At 45.2% G+C, this 15,743-nt stretch overlaps 1 protein-coding gene across 1 annotated transcript; it reads right to left on the bottom strand.

Annotated features, from left to right (window-relative positions):
- Positions 1–2,257: 2,257 nt before the first annotated feature.
- Positions 2,258–14,881, bottom strand: ANKK1 (ankyrin repeat and kinase domain containing 1). The gene is made up of 8 exons (XM_079954686.1): positions 14,598–14,881; positions 10,471–10,765; positions 9,399–9,550; positions 8,508–8,557; positions 6,960–7,115; positions 6,028–6,146; positions 5,424–5,472; positions 2,258–4,188 (listed from the first exon to the last, which is right to left on the bottom strand). Exons 1-8 carry the CDS (start codon positions 14,771–14,773, stop codon positions 2,900–2,902), a joined length of 2,286 nt encoding a protein of 761 aa, XP_079810812.1. The 5' UTR covers positions 14,774–14,881; the 3' UTR covers positions 2,258–2,899.
- Positions 14,882–15,743: the final 862 nt, after the last annotated feature.

The following is a 15,743-nucleotide window of genomic DNA, read 5'->3' as shown; positions in this document are numbered from 1 at the left end:
ACAAAGCAACTACTCTATTCTGAACTTAAAAATGGAAAGCGTAATGCTGGTGGTCAACAAAAGAGGTTTAAAGACTGTCTCAAGGCAAATCTTTAAAAATGTAGTATAAACACTGACAACTGGGAAACACTAACCTGCAAGCGCTCTAGTTGAAGAACAGCCTTTACCAAAGGTATCATGGGCTTTGAAGACACTCGAACCCTGGACACAAGGGAGAAACGTGCTAAGAGGAAGGCACACTTGGCAAATCCACACCGTAATCAACTCCCACCCAGAAACCAATGTCCCCACTGTGGAAGGACGTGTGGATCCAGAATTGGCCTCCACAGTCCCTTACGGACTCATGGTTAAAACTGTGTTTATGGAAGACAATCTTACTCGGCTATGAGTGATTGCCAAAGAAGACTTTAATGATCTGCAGCAGAGCCTCTGCTTAGGTGCAAACGGAACAGGGTAGCTCTTCACATTTGATAAATTCAATTCCAATTATATTGGGCAAACTTTTTCCACTGGTATTTTTCAACAGACTTTGAAAACTCGTCTTCATTCTGCTGCCTGTCATGTTCCATTTATTTATTGATTATTTAAGCATTGAAGGTGCAATTATTTGAACTGTTTATATTACCTGTATGCTTAGCTTTATGCTAGGCTGGTTGTTGTTTCCCCAGCCTGCTTTTTCCTGTGAATTTGGGGTAGATAAAAAGTTTTAGTTTTTTGTTTTGCATTGTTCTCACAATTATTTACTTTTGATATTTTTATGCCACTTTCTGAAGGGTTTTCTCTTGAAAAGCAGCTTATTGACTAATCAAATATATAATGACCCTGCCTTGCACCAACAAACCTTGGTAAACACTAGAAACTATGATTATTCGACAATGGATGTGAAAACTTCTGATTGCCTTCTCATGTCCATGCTAGAGGAGAAGAGGGGGAAGCAAGGAACATTCCATTGCCTCTCATTTTCAGACGTCTCCAAGCTATACCCTGTGGTGAATAACTTACTTCACATGTAGATGGTCCCAGACTTAATCTGAGGTGTCCCGAATTAAAAGGATTTCAGATAGCGGAGCCAGAAACGGTTGTGAGGCATTGGAGCAGAGCTTACTCTAAGTTTCATATCCTCCAGCTTACTGCCCAAGCAGGTGGCATAATCTTCCTCCCCACCAAAAAAATATACATCCCTCCCCAGAATTTCTTCTGAGAAAAGGAAGAAAACAGGAGGGGAAGGAGGAAATGACAGAAAAGAAGAAGAGGGAAATGGAAATAGATAGGAATCACAATAAAGAAAGATGGCGAAGAAGAAAAGGAAATGAGAAAGCAATCATAAAAGAAATGGGGGAGGTCTTTGCAAATAATTTCAGAGTTAAAATGTAATACAGTTATACCATGGTTGTCAAATGGAATCCATTCCATTAGACTTCCAAAAACATTTAACAACCAAGGCATGACTTCCAATTGGCTGCAGGAGCTTCCTGAACTCAACGTCGGATGTTCAGCTTCCAAAGAATGTTCGCAAACTGGAACGGCATTCAGGAGCCAAAATGTGTGAGTCGCAAGGTATTTGGGATCCAAGGTACAACTATACAGTGGAATCTCATTTGTCAAATGTTTTGAAAGTCAAACGTTTCAGCTTTTGAACGCTGACAACCCAGAAGTGAATGTTTCCATTTTCGAACGCCCCTCAGAAGTTGAATGGCTTCTGAGGCGCGTTTCTCCATTTTTTCAATGGATTTTGCCGACTGGCAATTGCGCCTTGATTGTTGAACGTTTTGGAAGTCAAATGTCTTCTGGAACAGATTGCATTCGACAACCAAGGTTCCACTGTATACTATTTGTATCAAGCTGAAGAGGGTAACCCCAGGTCTCAAGAGTGTGGGGTATGTGGAATTCGGCCCTCTAGATTTCTGTCTGGCCCGTGGAATTCCCCCTAGGCCATACCCCTGCTTTCCAAGCCACCCCTCTTGTTAATCATGCTTGGCACCTTTTTTGGTAGAAATGTTTACTGGTACTGCGGTGATGCCTCCTGCTTGTCTGAACAGCTTCAAGTGAGTCTTTGGTTGTAGAAACCTCTGAATTTTGTGTGGCTGGACTACAGCCTGCTGAGCAAAAGTCATTTCCTTTACTCCGCCCACTTTTCCCTCTGTCTCTCCACCCACTTCTTGCCCCTCCCACCACTGGCACGTTCCCCCTCCCCAGCTTTGGTCCTTGGGCTGAACAAGGTCACGTTAATAAAGTTAATTAGACTGGAAGGAAACTATTTGTCTTCATTTTCTATTTTATTTAAGTTAGCAAGCGAACTCCCTATTAAACTTCATATTGCCTAACTTCACCAAAAAACCCCACCTACAATTAAATTTTTGTCGCACATAATCTTCCTGGCTGCATACCAGAGCCAATTAAATCCCACTTTGGAGAGTCATTGATCTTCAGTCTGTACAGTGCTTGGCTAGTGGGAGCAATGAACTGACTCTGGGTAAAGCAAAGACGTCTGTTCCTCTGCAAGATGGGGATAACAATGACCCACTGAAATTTATAGGTCTGTTTAATTTAGGTTCGTTAATTTCAGCAAGTCTACCCTTAGTAGAATTTGGATATGATCCATCTTCTTCAGCACTTTGAGCTGCTTGGCAGATGTGAACATTTAAGAGGAGTTAGATACAACTTATATCTTTCCCATGCAACGGACACATTTTTTTGCCACATCTCAAACCAACTTTCCTGAAACTGCCTAATAGGACAAAGGCACAAACTCAAGCATGTCCTATGAGGGACCACCCACAGAAGCAGAGAAATTATTGCCCACTTGAATTCCTCATGCTGGTACTGACCCTCTCCCAAACTCTGAGGTCAATCCAGTTCCACCTCGGATTTGTTTGGATGTTTTCTTGGAGCCTTCCCTTCATCCCTCCTGGCTCCTTGGGCTGGTTTTTGAGGACTCCATGCCTTGCAACAAATCCACAATGCTTTGCTTTTCATTCCTGATGGCAAGTTGGAGCGGCGTGCACCCAGCATTGTCCTCCAGCTCCAGCAGTGCCCCAGCATCCAGCAAAGTCTTTACAATGGCCACGTTGTCTTTGAGCACTGCAAGGTGAGTGGGCGTCCAACCCACCTTGTTCCTGATGTTGACATCTGCCTTGTGCTCAAGGAGGTGGAGGATGCTGAGAAAAGCCCCCCGCTGTACTGACAGGTGGAGTGGAGTCCAGCCCAAATTCTCAGCTGCATTGGGGTCCGCTCCGCTCCTTAGCAACTCGAAAATTGCAGCCGCCTCACTGTAACGTGCTGCCAAGTGGAGGGGAGTCCAGTCCAGGCTTCCTCTGGCATTCACTTTGCCATGGTTGTCCACCAGGAGGTGGATGATGTCCACGTAGCCTTCAATGGAAGCCAGGTGCAAAGGCGTCCATCCTTTCTCTGTCCTCAGGTCCACAATGGCTCCATATTTTATAAGTTTCTCACAGATAAGGTATTTCCCTTTTGCTACAGCCATATGCAGAGCACTGTAGTGATTCTGGTCCAGGCTGTTGACTTCAACGCCATTCTTCAGAAGGTACTGGACCACCCTAAATTTGCCTTTCTCCACAGCGAGGTGAAGAGGGGTCCGGAGGTTTCTCTGCTTCCTTTCCAGGTCTGCGCCTTGGCTGGCCAGCATTTTAACGAGCTTGATGTGCCCATAACAAGCTGCCAGGTGCAAGGCAGTCCGTCCCTCATTCTCCTGAGCATTGGGATCAGCCTGGCGTGAGAGGAGAACCCGCACCACGTTCTCAAAGTTGTTCTGAGAGGCCAAGTGAAGGGGCGTCCACCCATCAAGTTCTCGGGTATCAACGTTGGCCTTGTGATCGAGTAGGAGACGTGCAATCCTGTCGTCTCCGTTCTGAGCCACAAAATGGAGAGGTGACCAGTTGTCCTCATCAGCCATGTTGACATCTGCACCATGTTGGATAAGGAGCAAGATGGTCTCCAGAGACCTCTTTTGGACGGCCAGGATGAGGGGTGTGTAGCCACAGGCTATCCGCTTGTTGACATCAGCTCCCTGCCTCAACAGGAATTTCACCTTCTCCAGGTTTCCTGAAGCAACCATGAGGTGAAGGGTGTCTTCATGGCTCTTGCTAACTTCTTCTGACATTACCAGAGCTTCCAAGCTTTCAACCTCATTGTGAGGGAAACAGTGGGATTGATCCTTTTCATCCTCAGCTGAAACAAAATTAAAAGGGGCTGAGAACATAACCAATGAGATCTGCTGATATCAGGCGCTTTGGTTCTGCTGAAATGTGGCCCAATGCCATCTATGAAGTACTACTGTCAACTGCTGTGGCCAAGCTATTTATTAATTTTATTAATTTATACCCCACTTTTCTTCCAGGGAGCTCAAAATTTCATAGATGGTTCTTCCTCTCCCCATTTTTTCCTCACAACAACCCATTGAGATAAGCCGAAAAGATGGTGACTGGCCCAAGTTCACCCAAGCTTGAGTTTCATGGCAGAGTGGGGATTTGAATCCTGGTCTCCCAGGTTCAACACTCTAATTAATTAATGTACCATGCTGGCTCTGATACACGGCATGATCCATCTCTGTCATATATGGTGCTAATTTTGCATTCTAGGATCTGTAAATATTTGCTTGTGCCATTCTCTACATTCTCAAGCAGACAGAGCTCTCCTACTGGATTGGTCAGCAATAAGAAGTCCTTCCCTTGGTCACTTTCATTAGAAACACAGCTGCCCCCACATATCCAGTCAGTTTGTGAAGGCGTCCAAATTGTGCATTGTGACCCACATCTCCAATACAACTGATGGTAATGTTTACCTTGTGCCCGAAGTAGTCACTTCATATCTTACACCAACCTTATTTCCTGCTCCCACCAAATTATACTGTAGGTTGCAACAATGCATTCTGCCTGCTCAGTTTGAGCTTACCCCCTGTCACCACTTCTATCCCCTTTCCATATGGGTCACTAGTCTGAACTTTCACCCCTGAATAGGTTTGTGGTTTTCTGCCTGACCCCAAATTGATGCTGGAATTACACACAAACACCCATTGATTAGGACTTGATTTGCTCAAGTCCCAACTGGTTCTTATATCATTGCCTCATTGTGTTTCAATAGGTTTTCAGCTACTTACATTCTAGTTACTAACAGGTCATTGAGATAATTTCTTTAACTGATCCAATTAATTCCTGTTTGTAAGCCTAACTTCCAACCTCCATCCAGACCAAGAACTCTCAAAATGACTTGGAAGTTGCTGCTAGCCACCACACCTCTCAAAACCCAGAACAGGGCAGTGGGGAATGATGGGCAAAGGCTGTCTCAAGATTCAGTGCAATGCTAAGGTCAGATTCCCTTATCCAGCTTGGAAGAGAACATGTTGAGCAGTAGGACTTTGCAAAACTCCAAAATGTGTTTTAGATCCTACAAAAGCAGATACTCACCACTGTTGTGTGCTTCCTGAAAGGGACCGCATCCATCTGTACCCTTTCTCTTTGTATTGAAGACATGGAAAAGAACATGGAGGCAGTTAGCAGTGTAATAACACGAGCCATGTGCTTTTCTGTCATGATATCTTTTTTAAAAGGCCTCTTTACTGGATTGCGCTGTGTTTTATATTCATTTTCACTTTGTGTGCTACACACTTGTTACACAAAGGCATTCTTTTCTTTGTTCACCTTTAATGGCCTTTTTGAAAATAAAGAAAAATCTATCTATCCTCTATCATCTATCATCTATCTATCTATCTATCTATCATCTACCATCTACCATCTACCATCTATATCTATCTATCTATCTATCTATCTATCTATCTATCTATCTATCATCTATCTATCTATATCTAGGAATCGTGTCTACTGGAGAACTATAAATATGCAGAGCCCATCAGAAACAGCAAGTCCCACAATTGACCTTGAGTTGTTTTGCATCATTTCAGATCCTACTTCTGTACCCTTCTTAAGATGCAACACATGGAGAATTCCCTTCCTATTTAGGGCAAATGCTCTGCCTAAAATGAGCAAGGTAGCAGGACAGCTTTCCCCTTACCTGTTCTCTTCTAGAGAAAGGAGGCTTCACCGACATCTTCCTGGAGAAGCGCTCATTCTCCAGGTCCACCACAGGGCATTGGGTTAGGGACAATAGCATGTCCGTCTCCACCACAACATCTAAGGAAGTGGAAAAGATTGGGAATGAGCTCATTTCAAGGACTTGCAGTTCCATTTCCCATGCAGCTGAAGAATGATGAAATGCCAATTAGTTGTGGAGACCAGATTCTACATGTTCTGGGGAGGCTGTGGTCCATGTTCCAGAGATATGATAGATGGGGCCTTCTCTGAGGCAGCAGCACTTAGAGGATGTTGCTCATGGCAGAAAACCTGCTTTTCATGCAGAAAGTCTCAGGTTAAAGCTCTGGCATCAAGATGTAAAGGATCTCAGGTAGGATGTAATGGGAAAGACCATTGCCTGGGACCCTGAGGAGGAGCTGCCTCTCAGACTGGGCATCATCTGACTAGATCAGGGATGAGGAGCATGTAGCCCTTTGTATATTGTTGGACTCCAACTCTTAGCAGCCCCAGATGCCAGCAAAGCCAATGGCTGGGGATGATGAAAGTTGAAGTCCAGCTACATCTGGAGGTCCACAGGTTCCCCAGCCCTGATCTAAGAAGTAGCATTCTCTACTGCAAGAGGCACTCCATCTTGAGACCATAGAACACCTCTTCTCAGTTCAAGGATTGAAATCCCTGTGGTCCTCTAGATATTTTTGGACTCCAATTCCCAGCAGCCCCAACAGCCAGCATGACAAATGGCAAGGAATGATGGGAGTTGCTGTAGCCCAGTATCATCTGATCAATCTCCACAGGTTGCCTATCCTTGGGCTGTATGGATCAATGGTCTACGACCTCTGGATAAGGTCAAAAGCCCAGCTGGGACCCCATATGTGGAATAGCTCTCAGGAGGAATCCTTTCAGCTACCAGACCTGTGAAGCTTGGCCTCTTCTGGGGCTCTTGGTCCCAACATCTCTTCATCAAGTCAACCATCTGCTGGCATTCCGCTGGCCAGTCATCACGGATGGGCTCCATGGAGGGGCGCTGGCCTGTTGCCACGGTGACGATGACAGCCATTGTCTTGACCCCTGTTGAAAACGAAAAAGGACCACCTTCTGTCACATATTTTTCCTCCGTGGGAAAACTGTGGGTGTATGTTAGGAGAGCACTAAATTGCTGACAGGTTTTTGTGAGGACTTAAAAAAAAAAAATCACCAGCTGATGTGACATTGCGACACACTGGATTTGAGACTGGCAAAAATGAGAAACTGAGAGAAGCCCAAATGGGCAGATATGTCCCTCTCTTGTGGTGAGTGGCAAAAAGGGCCACCTCTCTGGTGGTAGTCCACTTCAGAAACATCCTCTCCGGAAAGATCAAGTTGAATCCCTCAGCTTGAGCCAGTCAAGATATCCCTTGCCCTCCTACCAAGAGATCTGAAGCGCCTTTACAGAGTGGTGCTTAAGCTGCGTTGATTTGAAACAATTTTATCCCACTGTCTATAAATGTTAACTTCATTTTACATCTGCTTCTTTGCTGCGGTTTTCTTCCTGCTGTTTTTATGGTTTTCATTTTAATTTCCCTTTGTGCAAATTCTCTTTATTTGGGTGTTACTCACTTTGGGAGTTCGCTTTTCCCAAGCTGAAAAGGAAGCTTTAAATCTGGGGTTGGGGGTGGGCGGGATGGAACAGATAGTTAGTTGTTTTTAATTTTTGTTAATGTATGGAAAGACTGCCTTTTTAGGCATAGCTCACAGGGGGCGGCTTCTCTGTCATAAAAACACAATAGATTTCGAAAGAAGCAGCTAGATGGTTTATATGGAAGCAACACAAATGTTATTTAAAAAACATTGACTGCTTAAAATAAACAAACCAAGAGCAATATAAATTTCAGCAGATTAAAAAAAAAAAAAAGCCAGGCATTTACTAGATGTTTTGGAAAGTTGTTTGTTCTCTATGCATTTCAACAGCTCTTAAGATATAATCAAATTTTGGGTTCCTGAGATCAAGGAGGTTTTCAGCTATGCCTGGATAAAATTGGATGCCATTTTGAATCAAGATGGCAGGCTGAAGCTTTCTAAACTGCACTGATTTGGGGGGGGGTGCTTAGAATTATAGAGCAACATTGGGGCCTTTCCCACTTGTTCTAAATAAATAAAAATAAAGGCATTTCCTCCATTAACAACACACTCACCATTCACTCATAGGGTTATGAGGAAGTGAACTCTGGATATGTAACTGTTCTTGCATAGGTTAGAAACTTGTGGCCATCATGATGCTGTTGGGACTCCAGCTCCCGTCATCCTTGACCGTTGTCCATCATGGCTGGACAATAACATATGGAAGTAGTCACAGGTTTACCATCCCTGTGGCATTATTGGAAGCCTGTACTGAAATTTCTGTTCCAATCCCTCACCTGCATTCTGCCAAGGAGAACCCTGGGAGAATAGGTGATTTCCATCTCCTCACCCCATCAGAATTACCTGAATATGGCTTCTTCTGGGTAAGAATCTCCCAGATGACAATCCCAAAACTTGAAAAAGAATGAAAGAAATGAAGATGAAACAAATACAAACAAAAACACAAAGCATTATTAGGAGAAAATAGTTACACATGGAGCTTAAACAAAACAGGGATTTGAAAACTATGAAATATGGTCATGTGGAGCAACAGGGTGAGCCCAAATATAGTTTGCAGCCAGAAAGAAAATACAAAATGGCTCCTTCCCCCTTTCCACGTATGGAAACCAACTAAACTGCAGTTGGATGTTGTTACTCCAACCCAGGTAATGAGGAGAACTATCCCATCATGCCTGAATGTAGCAGGAAGAGGTGGCACATCCCATTTGCTGCCTGAGGTGAAACAGAAATGTGCCATGCTGCTGTACTGCCATGCCACCAAGCCACCATCTCCCTTACCTGGGTTGTGTGGTGGCACCTATGAAGTGGTGGTGGGCTCCAATGAGATCTCACCAAAATCTCAGGAGATCTCACAATATTTTGGTGAGATCTCATCAGAAGCCAACACTGCTGCCAGCATTGCTTCTCCGCTGGTGGCAGAGTGCCCACAGGGGCACTGCCTCTTGCACTTCTGCCACCTGAGGCAGCAGCCTCATCCCACCTCATGAGCAGGCCGGCCCTGGCATTAGGCTAGCTTGGGAGGTGGGCACTTGGACACACACTTAACTTTTCCTGCTCCAAGTGCCTCAGCATCTGCTACCTTAAGCATCCTCCTCATTCTGCCTAATGATTGGGTTGGGCCCAGACTGCAAGCTGGGAAGTGGCAAGCAAGATTCAAGAGTGGTCAGAAGGTAAGTCAACTCCACCAGAGAATAGATAGCCAGCAACTCAAAGGGACAGCAGGTTGGTCCTCACCTGTAGACATCAAATTTAGTTCCTGGTGGACTGGAGCTCTGCAGAAGTATCTCAGGAGGGATATAGCTCAAACTACCCCTCTGGGCTGACCTCTCAATGTATTCCATTAGGCTTGATTCTTCCATCCACTTGCAGAGTCCAAAATCTGAAATCTGAAGTCAAGGTGAAATAAAAGTACATTTTTCACTTCCATGCCTACCACTGGTTTAACTTCATTTGTCTCCTTATTTCTGGGCATGGACTCCTTTTTGTATTTGTGTGAGAGTTTGTAGGTGTGGGTAGATGGATGTTATATAAAATTTACTTTAATTATAACTGGAGCCAAAAACCACAAATTCACTGATGTTTTAATTTTTCAACATCCTCTGGCCAGAACAAGAGGCAGATGAATAAGCAGGGCTGCAGTGAGTAAGAGGAGGAGCAGGTCCTGGGGGCTCTTGTCATTGGACTGCGTTCCGGGATGTGGGCCCTCAGTAGGTGCCCAATCACGCCAAACCTTGGCATCAGCCCTGATCTTTCCCATCCTTGAAACTTGTAACTGGATATGTTAGAGACAGAACCTGTGACTTTCTACAAGCAAAGCTGCACCATACATGCAGTACTGAGCTATCACACACGCGCGCACGCGCACACACACACACACACACACACACACACACTAATCCTTCTCCCCAGGGATGCAGGTGGCACTGTGGTCTAAACCACTGAGCCTCTTGGGCTTGCGGATCAGCAGGTTGGCAGTTCAAATCCCTGCGACGGGGTGAGCTCCCATTGCTCTGTCCCAGCTTCTGCCAACCTAGCAGTTCAAAAGCACACCAGTGCAAGTAAATAAATAGGTACCGCTGCGGCAGGAAGCTAAATGGCATTTCTGTGCACTGTGGCACTTGTCATTGTGCACCGTTGCACCAGAAGCAGTTTAGTCATGCTGGCCATGCTGTGGACAAATGCCAGCTCTCTCGGCCTGAAGCAAGATGAGCGTCGCACCCCATAGTCACCTTTGACTGGACTTAACTGTCCAGGGGTCCTTTACCTTTTACCTTTACCTGAATCCTGCTCCCCAGTTTGACCTCACCTTCACATGCATGTTGGCATCCAGTAGGATGTTTCCTGGCTTTAGGTCCAGGTGAAGCAAAGGAGGCTTCAGACTGTGCAAGAAGTTCACAGCCAAGCTCGTCTCATGGATGATCCGGAACTTGAGTTGCCAAGACATTTGGTGGGTGGGGAGAATCTTCTCCAGGGACCCATTGGCCATATATTCCATCACAATCCCCAAAGGGCTGTAACAGATACCATAGATGGACACAATGTGCTGGAACTTGATTTTCTCTATTTTGGCTGCCTCTTCAGCGAGATGCTTTGTGCTGGTTCTACAGGGGGTAATGTGGAGCATTACTGCTAAATTTTGGTCTCAAAACAGTGAAAGTCACAAATAAGAACACAAGGTGAGCCTGCTGGGTCAGATCCATGTTGTCAAGCTCTGTTGTTTCAGTTTTACAACAACAGCACAACACATTAGTGTACTTTAACTTCAGTGGTAGATGCAGGTCAGTGCAAAAGATTGGCTGAGATGGTACCAAGGGATGACGCCTAGACAGGATGGTGATGGTGCCACGGTGAGCAATTCAATGAATGATTTGTGTAGTCTGGATTAGAAACTGAGGAAGAACCCAGTTTAAATAGATGCATACATTAAATTTTGTGGCTTTGCCTACATTGGATCACCTCTGGCATCAAGTGCCTACTTATGCCCAAGCCACTCATGAGTGGAACATTTTTCTTCCTCTCTCATAATATTAGGACTTGGAGACATCCAATGAAACTGAACATTGGAAGGCTCAGGACAGACAAAAGGACTTCATCTCACAGTTAGAAATCGCTCCCACAAGAGGTGGTGATGGGAAGAATAGGGTGTTGGATGAGATGGGCCATTGATCATTAGCCTGATTCAGCAGGCTCTTGTTGTGTCAGGATTTTTTATAAAAAAAATTAATAACAATCCTAATTATATACAAAACTATTCACACAAAAGTCATATTATATGTGTGTGTGTGTGTGTGTGTGTGTGTGTGTGTGTATACATATATATCTATATAGGGTCCCATGCTATACTACAGTTAGGCAGCATTATTTTATACAGTTATATGCATTGTTGCATGTATATGCTTATGCACTGGTAACCTGAAAACCTGGAGTAAAACAGTATATGCAAAAAATGAGTATATGAGAATTGTTCATATTTTTAGAAGGACCAATAAAAAAAATAACTGGCATCTCATCTAGCTCAATGAGTGAGATGGAAATGATTGAAATTCTATAGATAAGATAAACCAGTAAAGTAAAGCTTTTGGTTGACAATTTTAGTCCAAGCTCCTGCCAACCTAGCATTTCGAAAGCACCTCCGGGTGCAAGTAGATAAATAGGGACCGCTTACCAGCGGGAAGGTAAACGGCGTTTCCGTGTGCGACTCTGGCTCGCCAGAGCAGCGATGTCACGCTGGCCACGTGACCCGGAAGTGTCTCCGGACAGCGCTGGCCCCTGGCCTCTTAAGTGAGATGGGCGCACAACCCCAGAGTCTGTCAAGACTGGCCCGTACGGGCAGGGGGACCTTTACCTTTACCTCTCATGACAATCTTGCGATGCTAAGGGTGGTAGACCAGTGAGGTTTAAATTTAGGCAAAGCCAATAATTAAAAGTCCTGCGCCAAATATGTAATTCAACAGAGGGGAGGTTAGCCTCTAAGCACAATGAAGCTTTTGGAACACAGGATAGAAGAAGAAGAAAAAATGCCTTAGGAACTTTGAACAGCTTCTGTAGATCCAAGGTGAGTGCCTGTCCAAATCTGAGACCCATATAATAACTGTGCTAGGGGTTTAGCTTTAAACACTTCAAGGGCTGAGGGTATGTGATTGCCACCTTTGGTATGGAAAAAGTGCACCAGAATTTTGGCACTTTGGGACACTTTTGCTTTGCATGTATCTGATGGGCTCCCCATGACCCTGTTGACTGGAAAATAAAGCCGAGGTATTTAAAGACCAATAAAAAAATAACTGGCATCATGGAAATGATTGAAATTCTGTGCAGATAAACCCAACATTGAAATTCTGGGGAAACTCCATTCCCAGTTTGGAATTACACATGCAATCAATGTCCAGCCCTTCTTGAGCATAGCATCAAGATGACTTAGAAGTGTGGGAACAGCGGATCACAGCTTAGTCATCGTCACAGAGAGAACACCTGGACTGCACTAAGAACCTCACCAATATGCATTGTGTTCACCACATCACTAGCAGTGGTACTCCTACAAGCAAGTTCACTACCTGCTTTCCCATGGGCTTGCAAGCCCCTCTGTGACATCAGAGAGCCTTGAGGCAGTCTGAGGCAGTACTGCACCTCTGACTGCGCTTGGTTCAGCTGCATTTCATTTCCTTCTGACCTCAGTGCTTATAGTTCCTCCAATCATACAGTTGTACCTCGGGTTAAGTACTTAATTCGTTCTGGAGGTCCGTACTTAACCTGAAACTGTCCTTAACCTGAAGCACCACTTTAGCTAATGGGGCCTCCTGCTGCCACTGCCCCGCCAGTGCACAATTTCTGTTCTCATCCTGAGGTAAAGTTCTTAACATGAAGCACTATTTCTGGGTTAGCGGAGTCTGTAACCTGAAGCGTATGTAACCTGAAGCATATGTAACCACTGTATATACATGGCTGCAACTCAGGGCTCCACCACACTTCCGCTTGTTCTGTGATTTCAAAGCATGGGCTCTGGTTTCCTGCTGCTTTCCCTGGGAAAACCCACTGTTTGCTTCTGAATCAGAAAAATCCACAGAAAACAAGACTGACGTTTGTTCCAATTCATCAGCAAACAGTGGGTTTTCTCAAGGAAAGCAGCAGGAAAAAAGAAAAACCTCTTGGACCACCTAGAAGTCACAGACCAAATGGAAGTATGATGAGCCCTCAGAACAGGCACCCCCAAACTCAGCCCTCCAGATGTTTTGGGACTACAATTCCCATCATCCCTGACCACTGGTCCTGTTAGCTTGGGATAAGACCCTGCAGAAAGAAGTCAAGTCCTGCAGGGCCCTCGTCTCTTGTGACAGAGCGTTCCACCAGATCGGAGCCACAGCCGAAAAAGCCCTGGCTCTGGTCGAGGCCAGCCTAATCTCTCTGTGGCCCGGGACCTCCAAGGTGTTTTTGTTTGAAGACCATAAGGTCCTCCGTGGGGCATACCAGGAGAGGCGGTCCCGTATGATGGGAGTTGTAGTCCCAAAACATCTGGAGGGATGAATTTGGGGATGTCTGCCTCAGAATAACACTCCATGCACTTGCTGGAGTGGACCACTGTTCACAAAAACCTGTGTCATTAAATTTTTTAGCCTTTAAGCTATGTGTTCCTATAGAGCAGAGTTTCCCAAACTTGGGTCTCCAGCTGTTTTGGGACTACAACTCCTATCATCCCTAGCCAGAAGAAGCAGTGGTCAGGGATGATGGGAATTGTAGTCCAAAAGCCATTGGAGAACCAAGTTTGGGAAACCCTGCTATAGAGTATACCATGGATCAAGAGGGGAGAAAGGAGAGGGCAGGAAATCTCTGGCTAAAGTACTACTGAGTAATGGTTTCAAAAGTGCAAAGGGTCACAAAGAGTGAGGGGTGTTCAAATGCCTTTTAAAAGTTGATGCGCTTCATGACTGCCCCCCCCCAAAAAAAAAATGAAGACAAGAAATCTTAATTACAAGGATTACAGGGATACTTTGGGGTAAATTTAGCAGTGAATGACAGAGCCCATCTACATACTTAATATTTTAAAGACAGTTGGCTGGTTTGGAAATTCCATACCAGAACAGGCAACCATTGCAGTATCTAGTCTTGTTTTGCCTGGGTGCAATGCAACAGTTTTTTATCTTGCTTCTCAGCTGGCTTCACATTCTGCTTGATAACTTGCCTGACCAGTTGGTGCAGCTCAACACACGTTGAAGGCTGCCAAGAGAATTAGCTTCAGGCGCTTGACAAGGTGGGCCTGAAGCAAACCAGGCCAGTCTCAACTCGCCTCCCACTGAATGCTGTTTTTGTTGCTTTGGCCAAGCGCAATGAACAGTCTCGTGCCAAAGGTGTGAGCTAAGCAGATCCAAAGAGCCTTTCAAACAGAAATCTGGCAAGGCAACCCTCTCCAAAGAAAGCACCTAGCACAGCCAAGCAGATTACCTGTCAGGTCTGGAGTCCTGGGGAAGGCGAGAGGATAACTTCACTGCAAAGGTGGTTCTCCATCGCTTGTGCCTCACTCGGAAGACCTCGCCAAAAACCCCACTGGCCACCTTGAGCCAATCGTCCTCAAAATCTTCCTTGGTGAACATGGTTAAGCTGCCCGAATGCCGGTCCATTTCCAGAAGAACAAGCCAGGAGGAGCCTTCCTCTGGAGAGCTGCCTCCGCCTCTTGTTTCTCTGCATCTGATGAGACAAGGAAAGCCCAGGGAGGACTGACTTCCTGGTTCTGCCTTGCCAAGGGCGGGCAGAGAGAGTTGTGTGTGTTGATTGCATTTGTTTGGCGTGACTCTTAATGAAGTCACAAGTTCCACAGTTTGCAGCAGGCAGCAGTGCCCTCCGAAACAGACCAGCTCTTATACAAGTAAGACAGCAAGGAGGGGAGAGATACAGTGGTACCTCGGGTTACATACGCTTCAGGTTACAAACGCTTCAGGTTACAGACTCCGCTAATCCAGAAATGGTGCTTCAGGTTAAGAACTTTGTTTCAGGATGAGAACAGAAATCATGCTCCAGCGGTGCGGCAGCAGCAGGAGGCCCCATTAGCTAAAATGGTGCTTCAGGTTAAGAACAGTTTCAGGTTAAGTACAGACCTCCGGAATGAATTTAGTACTTAACCCGAGGTACCACTGTACAGTACACACACAGAGGCCTCTCCAGTGTGATAATCCTGTCTGGGTGGGGAGATTTTTCTGCCTTCAAGTGAGCTATTTTGGCCCATCTGAAGACCCACAAGTGCTGAAGGCCATTGAAAGAAGCTCTTAGCCATCCTTCTCTCACCCTGTCTGTTCTACTCCTCACAGTCAAACATTAAATTGTATGTTTCTTGGGGAAGATATCTGCCCCGTTTATTTATTCCTGTACTGTGCTTTGATGGAGATGTATTTCCCAACAAAGAGCGCTTCATAGTGAGGCATTCCTGATCGAACCAAGGTTTAGATTTGTTGTAGTATAATGGCTGCCGCGTTGCCTTTTTGGGGGTCAAATAGGGTTGAAGAAGTGAAATCAAATCCTGAAACAAGTTTATTCTAGTTTCAGGGCATGAGGAGTTTAAGAGGTTGTCTCTCCTAATGAGGAATATATCTGAGT

This window comes from Podarcis cretensis (genome assembly GCF_951804945.1).
Source record: "Podarcis cretensis genome assembly, chromosome: 15".
NCBI lineage: Eukaryota > Metazoa > Chordata > Lepidosauria > Squamata > Lacertidae > Podarcis > Podarcis cretensis.
The sequence above is the reverse complement of the archived record's forward strand: the minus strand, read 5'-3'. Positions and strand labels throughout refer to the sequence as shown.